Source organism: Salmo trutta, chromosome 8 (genome assembly GCF_901001165.1).
Source record: "Salmo trutta chromosome 8, fSalTru1.1, whole genome shotgun sequence".
NCBI classification, from domain to species: domain Eukaryota; kingdom Metazoa; phylum Chordata; class Actinopteri; order Salmoniformes; family Salmonidae; genus Salmo; species Salmo trutta.
Window position 1 is genome coordinate 17,534,192 of NC_042964.1, and position 10,565 is coordinate 17,544,756.

Below are 10,565 nucleotides of genomic sequence, written 5' to 3' on the forward strand. Positions count from 1 at the left end.
TCGAAATGTACAGCTGTGTGCCATCCGCATAGCAGTGAAAGTTAACATTATGTTTCTGAATAACATCACCAAGAGGGAAAATATATAGTGAAAACAATAGTGGTCCTAAAATGGAACCTTGAGGAACACCGACATTTACAATTGATTTGTCAGAGGACAAACCATCCACAGAGAAAAACTGATATCTGATGATGCTGTCTGTGATTTATTTAGAATTCAAGGCACACTTAACCAGCATGGCTACCACAGCATTTGCAGCGATACGCCATCCCATCTGGTTTGGGCTTAGTGGCACTATAATTTGTTTCTCAACAGGACAATGACTCAACACACCTCCAGGCTGTGTATAGGCTATTTGACCAAGAAGGAGAGTGATGGAGGCTGCATCATTTGACCTGGCCTCCCCAATCACCCGACCTCAACCAAATTGAGATAGTTTGGGATGAGCCGGACCGCAAAGTGAAGGAAAAGCACCCAACAACTGCTCAGCATATGTGGGAAGACCTTCAAGACTGTTGGAAAAGCATTTCAGGTGAAGCTGGTTGAGATAATGTCAAGAGTGTGCCAAGCTGTCATCAAGGCAAAGGGTGGCTATTTGAAGAATCTCAAATATAAAATATATTTTCATGTTTAACATTTTTTGGGTTACTATATGATTCCATATGTGTTATTTAATAGTTTTGATGTCTTCACTCTTATTCTACAATGTAAAAAAGAGTAAAAATAAAGTAAAACCCTTGAATGAGTAGGTGTTCTAAAACTTTTGAGCGGTGGTGTAATTATTCAATCTAACCATGCTTAACATCATCACTGAGAAAACAGATTCAGATTTGCTTCGCATTCTCTCTCTCAAACCAAATGCAAGAGTGGAAAACCCGTGGCTTGTTATCAATCTGGGGTTTATGCAGCTATATGGTTGTCACACTATGTACCGCCCATAATTACAAGTTACTTTCATCTCTCATGTTTGAAGATTCAGTCCTTCCTTAATAGTTTGGCAGTGTAGATGTACACACAGAATGGCATGCATATATGTATCAGCTCTGATCCTCTACAGCTTCTGTAAGATACTTTATCTTAATTTCAGATTTTAATAGATTTGGTCTGTCAAATAGTTGTGACTGTGTCTAGTGTGCAAAAGATTGTGTGTGTGAACAATAACTTTTTATTCAATCACACCAGATGTACTTTCCATAAGAATTCCACCGAAAGTTGTTTCTAAATTTGTTTTCTCTCCTTCAGGTTTGACCCCTGTCATCTTGGTCTCTCCGCCACCCTCAATGGTGGTCCATCCTGGGGATAATGTCACCCTACAGTGCACTGATGTCCTTAAAGGACCAGGACACGTTGCCTGGTTCAAACAAGTCAACGTCTCAGAGCCTCTGTGCATCGCATCGATGTACAGCTCTCAGCCGTATGTCAAGCATCACAATGGTTTTCAGCCCAGCCATATGGAAATGTTCATCAACAATAGAATAATCTTCCTCAAAATCACAGAGGTGGATGTAGCTGATTCTGGTCTGTACTGCTGTGGAATGTACGATCGCTACTTCATCTTCACCAACATGACTTTCCTGATGGTTCCAGGTAATCTTTTCAATCATTTCTCAGCTGTGACTACTACAAGTTAACTTTCAATCAAGTTTATGTAGTAGGAAAATTCAACTGTCCAACTGTCCTAAAAGGTTACAAGGATTCTGACAAAGAGCCAGAGCAACGTTCAGAAGGTATGCTACGTCTGTTATTGTATGGTGAAAATCATTTCAAACATCAATTTTAACCCATATCTTCGATATGAGCTAATAATTGTTAGATTAAATGGGTGTAATTGTTATACTTCTGATTCTAAACTAAGAGTTTTGATAAGAGAGGATGATAGATCAATGAACCTCTTCCCACTGGTTGTGATGGGTGGTAGTGTAATGGAACAATCGGTATTGTAGGAGAGGATGATGAACCCATCATGTACCCCTTTCCCCTGGTTGAGATCCTGGGTGTTGTGACTGCTGTCCTCCTGATAATCATCCTCATCTTGGTCCTCAAGATCATACAAGATGCAAAAAGACAAAACACAGGTAGCAGCATATCATTTCATGATTATATGTGGCCTGTGAACTACACCTTTAATTTAGATGTTTATCCCATGACATACTGTACACTGAAGAGTCAGTGTGTACACTAGAATAGAATGATCCGTTAATCTGTTCTCTCGTCTCTCTTTTATTTCATATTCAGGACCTGATTCTCAAAGACAACTACAAAATTATCAGGTAAATGCTGTATGATTAAATACTGAAATATAAGCAATTCAGAAACGGTGAAAATTACAACCGTAGCCTATTTCATGATGTTTGCAAATCCACAGATCCAAGATCCAGATGCATTGAATTATGCTGCCCTGAATTTCACCTCCAAGAAGAGGAAGATGGAGAGGAGAAGAGAGAAGGAGCTGGACACCCATGTAGTGTATGCTGCTACAAGATGACAACGTGGAGGAGGTTGGAAGAGGAGGAAAATTGGTTGGCCATATCTTTCAATATATTGATTTGCCATATCTTTCAATACAAGTTTAAATCTTGCTATATTGTATCTGTGTAGATAAATTACATGTATTGAAATGTAAATCAGTAAATATCTCTGTAGTGTTTGTTAGTTGTACCTCAGGGCCACTCTAGCTCTCTCCAACTCACAGCTCAGTGGTACAGGGTGTGGTTAGAGAGTTAGAAGTAAAAACACAACTGTTTAATGGCCGCAGAGGAGCAGTTGCCTCCTCTGGCCTCTCTTAACTTAGATCTCTGTTGTGTGTGTGTGTTAGTGATTTGGTATTTTTTTGTTTAAAGGGTGTGCCCAGCAGTAGACAATTGCATAATACTGATCACATAGAAAGATATAAAGAGATAAATCAAAATTGCCTTTCTTATGATGTTATTCACCCCTTAGTATTTCCTGTCTTGGCTTTGCACTGATCACATACCCCTATTGTGAGATGCACCTTATAAGGAGAATATGATTTGGGTCTGAGGTAGAGGAGGGACCAGTGAGGGTACGCATCACTTCCTGTGGTATGAGTGAAAGGAAGGAGCAGCTCAGTGTAAAGTGAGACCTATTGAGGCTAACATCACCGGGTCTCTCATAGACAAACACTGGGGGATTAAATGTCCCTTATGCTCTCTCTCTCTCTCTCTCTCTCTCTCTCGTCAGATTTCCAGTCTTAAAGCATTCAACAAGAGGACAACGTGCAGATAAAGATTGAGTGTCTCAAGAGTTTTGTCAACTCTTCCTTTATGAACAAGGTACAAGGTACTGGTAACAAACAAAGGTTTGAAATTAGGCCAACAAGAATATATAGTTAAAGTCGGAAGTTTACATACACCTTAGCCAAATACATTTAAACTCAGTTTTTCACAATTCCTGACATTTAATCCTAGTAAAAATTCCTTGCTCGCACATGCTTTTTCAGTTCTGCCCACAAATTTTCTATAGGATTGAGGTCAGGGCTTTGTGATGGCCACTCCAATACCTTGACGTTGTTGTCCTTAAGCCATTTTGCCACAACTTTGGAAGCATGCTTGGGGTTATTGTCCATTTGGAAGACCCCTTTGTAATCAAGTTTTAACTTCCTGACTGATGTCTTGAGATGTTGCTTCAATATATCCACATAATTTTCATTCCTTATGAAGCCATCTATTTTGTGAAGTGCACCAGTCCCTCCTGCAGCAAAGTACCCCCACAACATGATGCTGCCACTCCTGTGCGTCACGGTTGCGATGGTGTTCTTCGGCTTGCTAGCCTCCCCCTTTTTCCTCCAAACATAATGATGGTCATTATGGCCAAACAGTTCTATTTTTGTTTAATCAGACCAGAGGACATTTCTCCAAAAAGTACGATCTTTGTCCCCATGTGCAGCTGCAAACCGTAGTCTGGCTTTTTTATGGCGGTTTTGGAGCAGTGGCTTCTTCCTTGCTGAGCAGCCTTTATGTCAATATAGGAATTGTTTTACTGTGGATATAGATACTTTTGTACCTGTTTCCTCCAGCATCTTCACAAGGTCCTTTGTTGTTGTTCTGGGATTGATTTGCACTTTTCGCAACAAAGTATGTTCATCTCTAGGAGACAGAACGCGTCTTCTTCCTGAGCGATATCATGGCTGCGTGGTCCCATGGTGCTTATACTTGCATACTATTGTTTGTACAGATGAACGTGGTACCTACAGGCGTTTGGAAATTGCTCCCAAGGATGAACCAGACTTGTGGAGGTCTACAATTTTTTTCTGAGGTCTTGGCTGATTTGTTTTGTTTTTCCCATGATGTCAACCAAAGAGGCACTGAGTTTGAAGGTAGGCCTTGAAATACATCCACACGTACACCTCCAATTGAATCAAATGATGTCAATTAGCCTAAAAGAAGCATTTAAAGCCATGACATAATTTTCTGGAATTTTCCAAGCTGTTTAAAGGCACAGTCAACTCAGTGTATGTAAACTTCTGACCCACTGGAATTGTGATACAGTGAATTATAAGTGAAATAATCTGTCTGTAAACAATTGTTGGAAAAAATACTTGTGTCATGCACAAAGTAGATGTCCTAACCGACTTGCCAAAACTATAGCTTGTTAACAAGAAATTTGTGGAGTGGTTTAAAAACAAGTTTTAATGACTCCAACTTAAGAGTATGTAAACTTCCGACTTCAACTGTATATTTCATTCAATGCTGTTAGTGTTACATCTAATATTAGTATTTAATGTTGGACGCCAATGATGAAAACCAGAGCCAGAAATGCAGCTTTTATGAAGTGGTGGGTAAATGTGCATTGTGGATGATTACTTTAACCCTTGGACTGGGCTGGGTTGGGTTCGGTAATATTAGCAGCACTAAAGATCATTGACTGTATACTGTCCAAACATCAAAAGAGAAATCCTATCAGTAAATGTTTAGTTTCTCTCAAACAATAAGCTTGATACAGCTCAAGTCAATATTTGATTGCCTTGATTTAGTAACTCTGAATTGCCGGAAAGCTCAAACTATGGTAAACCAGATGACAGACTTCTAAGATTGTAGTCTGCCAATAAAATCTCTTCTTTCAGTGTTCCCTCCTACTGTATGATGGGTACATGTAAAGTGCCGTCGTATATAAGGTGCATATAAAGTCTCCCACTGTCAGATCCACACACTATACAGTGCAGAAGGGAGTAATGCTACAATGATGAATATTGAAGTATTTTTGTTTCACGCCAACTTGTGTAAGTGTAAGACATTTTATATTATTTCCTTTTTTAATCATTTGTAGTATGTAGTTTGAATATGATAAGTGGGGTGGATGTTGTCTGTAATGCTAGAAATGGTTTATGTTTTTGTCTTTGATCCATTTTATTTGTTTGATTTGCCAGTTTGTGCTTTTACCAAACCAAACGTAATCCAACCAACCCCTGTGATGGTTACTGAGCTGGGAGGCACTGTGACTCTCACTTGCTTTAGTCCAGAAGAGTCAGTGACCAGATTTAAATGTTTCAAGCAGACTTTTGGACAGAAACCCCTCCACATGATGTCATCTCTTTATGTTGGCCAAGACATCTGTCATTATTCCAACAACTTTATCAAGGACTTTACAGAGACCAAACGTTTGGTTGTGAGGAGAGGAGAATACAGCTGTAACTTGACTGTATCCAAGACAGAGCCAGGGGACTCAGCTAGATACAATTGTACCACTACAGTCATCTACGAGCTCATATTTGGAGAGGGAACTTCTTTAATTGTTGAATTTAACTAAACATGAGCTTTTCCTTGATATGTTCGTAGAACTGCTTCATCAAATGCTAGTGACGAATACATGTTTTTCACCCACAGACCTTAGCTTTACTTTAGTTTTCACTAGTTTTATGCAACAGAATATTTTTTTTAGAACACTCGTGTGTGTGTGGACTGAAAGTGGGGCTCTGGGAGATTTAACAGTGACAGTAGATTTACGATGGATTGGTGATAAGACAACATTCCATTCCATGGTTAGTGTCTGTGTGCCTGTATGTCGGTAACAGGGAGAACCAATCTCCAGTTTCTTTAAAGAAAGCATTTAATATTTTAGGTTGCATTAGTATTTTTGTATAAGCAAGCAGTAAATGAACTAGAGACAGATATTTGGCGCCATGTAAATCTTGATGTCTCTCGCATGAAAGCAAAATGTACCTTTGTAAAAATTCTCTCATCTTTGATTTGTCATGAACATCCAGGAGCATGGACTTTGCTATACAATGCTGTGGCTTCGTTCAGCTGGTTTGGCTCTCAACGAATCACCTACGGGTGGGTCGTTGACAAGCTCCATTACTGAAGTAATTCAATAATAAAGTTAACTTGTTTTGAAGAAATGTAAAAGTCTCTCCTTTTGATTAGAATACTTCCATGACACAGTCCAGCCAGGTGAATCTGTAATTCTGAACTGTACAATACACATGGAGACCTGTGCAGGAGAACGCAATGTCTATTGGTTCAGACATGTCTCAGGAGAATCCTGTTTAGGAATTATTTACCACCATGGAGACAGGAGTGATCAGTGTAAGAAGAGCCCTGAGGCTGGGTCTCCTACACAGAGTTGTGTCTACAACCTCCCCAAGAGGAACCTCAGCCTCTCTGATGCTGGGACTTACTGCTGTGTCATGACTACACATGAGGATCACAATGGGTCAGATCAGCTTGGCAATGGCTGACAATCACCAGGAACGGTGGGGGTTTTGACACCCTCACACCCGGTCGTAAATTTAAGCAGGAGAGAACTTTCTGGCTCTCTATTGGGATTGGAATGTCCTTTGTCTCCAGAAGACCTTTGCTGTCAAAAACTCTAACGTCCAAAAAGTGAACACTGGAACAATCAGAATGTAGGGAATGGTCAGTGGGGACCTAAAGAATAATCATGTCATATTGTTTTTCATTTTGTGATGTTATTATTAAGACTATAAAGGAAATACTGTAATTTGAAGAGTATTTACACTACAGGTATGAAGTCTCCATCCAAAATGTGTATTTTTTTTAACCTCTCTAGGGTAGGGGGCAGTATTTTCACATCCGGATAAAAAACGTACCCGATTTAATCTGGTTATTACTACTGCCCAGAAACTAGAATATGCATATAATTGTTTGATTTGGATAGAAAACACCCTAAAGTTTCTAAAACTGTTTGAATGGTGTCTGTGAGTATAACAGAACTCATATGGCAGGCAAAAACCTGAGAAGATTCTGTACAGGAAGTGCCCTCTCTGACCATTTCTTGGCCTTCTACACTCTCTTTATTGAAAACTGAGGATCTCTGCTGTAACGTGACACTTCCTACGGCTCCCATAGGCTCTCAGAGGGCGCCAGAACTTTGAATGATGACTTTGCAGCCCATGGCTGAAAAACAGTAGCGCATTTGGTAAGTGGTCGATCTGAGAACAATGAGACGGGCGCGCGCATACACGTGAAGAGGCCATCTTCAACTTTGAGTCTTTGAACGAAAACAGGGTTTCCCGGTCGGAATATTATCGTTTTTTTACGAGAAAAATCGCATAAAAATGGATTTTAAACAGCGTTTGACATGCTTCGAAGTACGGTAATGGAATATTTAGAATTTTTTTGTCACGATACGCGTCCCCGCATCACCCTTCGTCACCCTTCGGATAGTGTCTTGAACGCAAGAACAAAACAGAGGATATTTGAACGTAACTGTGGATTATTTGGAACCAAAACAACATTTGTTATTGAAGTAGAAGTCCTGGGAGTGCATTCTGACGAAGAACAGCAAAGGTAATCCAATTTTTCTTATAGTAAATCTGAGTTTGGTGAGTGCCAAACTTGGTGGGTGTCAAAATAGCTAGCCCGTGATGGCGAGCTGTCTACTCAGAATATTGCAAAATGTGCTTTTGCCGAAAAGCTATTTTAAAATCGGACACCGCGATTGCATAAAGGAGGTCTGTATCTATAATTCTTAAAATAATTGTTATGTTTTTTGTGAACGTTTATCGTGAGTAATTTAGTAAATTCACCGGAAGATTGCGGTGGGTATGCTAGTTCTGAACGTCACATGCTAATGTAAAAAGCTGGTTTTTGATATAAATATGAACTTGATTGAACAAAACATGCATGTATTGTATAACTTGTTAGGGCTAGGGGGCAGTATTGGCACGGCCGGATAAAAAACGTACCCGATTTAATCTGGGTACTACTCCTGCCCAGTAACTAGAATATGCATATAATTATTGGCTTTGGATAGAAAACTGTTTGAATGGTGTCTGTGAGTATAACAGAACTCATTTGGCAGGCAAAAACCTGAGAAGGTTTCATGCAGGAAGTGGCCTGTCTGACAAGGTGTTGTTCTTGCTTCTGTTTATTGAAGAGTCAGGATCTTAGCTGTATCGTGACACTTCCTACGGCTCCAATAGGCTCTCAGAGCCCGGGAAAAACCTGAACGATGACGAGGCAGCCTCTGGCTGAAACACATTATCGCCTTTGCCAAGTGGCCCATCAGAGGACAAAGGGCTTAGGCTCGTGCCCGAGTCGACCCAGTGATATATTTTCTATCGGCTGTTTACCTAATTGCAGATTCCCGGTCGGAATATTATCGCTTTTTTACGAGAAAAATGGCATAAAAATTGATTTTAAACAGCGGTTGACATGCTTCGAAGTACGGTAATGAAATATTTAGAAATCTTTTGTCACGAAATGCGCCGTGCGCACGACCGTTATTTACCATTGGGATAGTGTCTAGAACGCACGAACAAAACGTCGCTGTTGGAACATAACTATGGATTATTTTGGACCAAACCTACATTTGTTATTGAAGTAGAAGTCCTGGGTGTGCATTCTGACGAAGAACAGGAAAGGTAATCAAACTTTTCTAATAGAAAATCTGACTTTGGTGAAGGCTAAACTTGGTGGGTGTCTAAATAGCTAGCCCTGTGATGGCGAGCTATCTACTCAGAATATTGCAAAATGTGCTTTCACCGAAAAGCTATTTTAAAATCGGACATATCGAGTGCATAGAGGAGTAATGTATCTATAATTCTTAAAATAATTGTTATGCTTTTTGTGAACGTTTATCGTGAGTAATTTAGTAAATTGTTAGTAAATTCGGCGGAAGTTTGTGGGGGGTATGCTAGTTCTGAACGTCACATGCTAATGTAAAAAGCTGGTTTTTGATATAAATATGAACTTGATTGAACAAAACATGCATGTATTGTATAACATAATGTCCTAGGTGTGTCATCTGATGAAGATCATCAAAGGTTAGTGCTGCATTTAGCTGTCTTCTGGGTTTTTGTGACATTATATGCTGGCTTGAAAAATGGGTGTCTGATTATTTCTGGCTGGGTACTCTGCTGACATAATCTAATGTTTTGCTTTCGTTGTAAAGCCTTTTTGAAATCGGACAGTGTGGTTAGATAAAGGAGAGTCTTGTCTTTAAAATGGTGTAAAATAGTCATATGTTTGAGAAATTGAAGTAATAGCATTTCTAAGGTATTTGAATATTGCGCCACGGGATTCCACTGGCTGTTGAGTAGGTGGGACGATTTCGTCCCACATACCCTAGAGAGCTTAAAATGCAAGTGCTCACTGTAACTACTTCAAATACAGGCTGGAAGTGCTGAAAAGTAGAACTATTCATTTAATTAAATCAACAGATTAAACACCATCAAAAGACGATCTTTTGTTTTACTTATCTATTATCTCCATAAACTAAAGATCATCATTAATTAAAATAATAACTCTAGATTAGTATGAAAATAGTGGGGTTAACAGACTATTTTGATGGTCAGAGTCATCGGACGTTAAACTAGTTAACGTTACGTTACTTCGTTAACTTCTTATGGGCAGGTGGGATGGTAGCGTCCCACCTGGCCAACATCCGGTGAAATTCCAGAGCGCGAAATTCAAACTACAGTATTATAAATATTTAACTTTCATAAAATCACAAGTGTAATACATCAAAATAAAGCTTAACTTCTTGTTAATAGGTTAAACATTTCACTTTTAATTCCAAGGCTTCTTTTCAAGATACAACAGGTAAGTCTATTATTTTTTATACATAATGCATATTTCCCATCACCTAAGGAACAACAACAATACCAGTCTGGTGTTAAGCTTTCTGTGCTGTATTGACGTATTTTGAAAATGACATCTGCTGCTTTAGATTGAACAGTCATATCTCAGTTATTGTTTTCATATCAACAAAAAATAAGCTATTTTCTTTACTTTCAGGGTGCGAGCTGATCAAGGGGTCGAAAATGTAGATATTGCCAGATGTTCACTGTCCGAGGAACATGCCGTGAAAACCTTTGCTGGCAAAAGTGTCCATAACCAGAGGTAATTAAACTGCTCTGTGTTATTTTTCTCTCTTCCTCTCTGCCTGTCTTGTTGTACATGGAACCTGTCTCACATGCACAGTTTGGAGGAGGAAGGATACCTTGACCTGTTGAATTCTATCCACCTCTTCTGTGTGGGATATGTGTTCCTACCTCGTCTGCGGGCAGATCTGCAGCATTTCAGAGAGTTGGAATAATCACCCTAAGTATAGAGGCAAACCTGACACCTCACCAGCTGTGG

General features: G+C 39.5%; 1 protein-coding gene across 1 annotated transcript; it reads left to right on the forward strand.

Annotated features, from left to right (window-relative positions):
• Positions 1-998: 998 nt before the first annotated feature.
• On the forward strand, positions 999-3,339 carry LOC115198332 (uncharacterized). The gene is made up of 7 exons (XM_029760224.1): positions 999-1,062; positions 1,243-1,587; positions 1,686-1,727; positions 1,944-2,075; positions 2,236-2,270; positions 2,366-2,519; positions 3,202-3,339. Exons 1-6 carry the CDS (start codon positions 1,020-1,022, stop codon positions 2,483-2,485), a joined length of 717 nt encoding a protein of 238 aa, XP_029616084.1. The 5' UTR covers positions 999-1,019; the 3' UTR covers positions 2,486-2,519; positions 3,202-3,339.
• Positions 3,340-10,565: the final 7,226 nt, after the last annotated feature.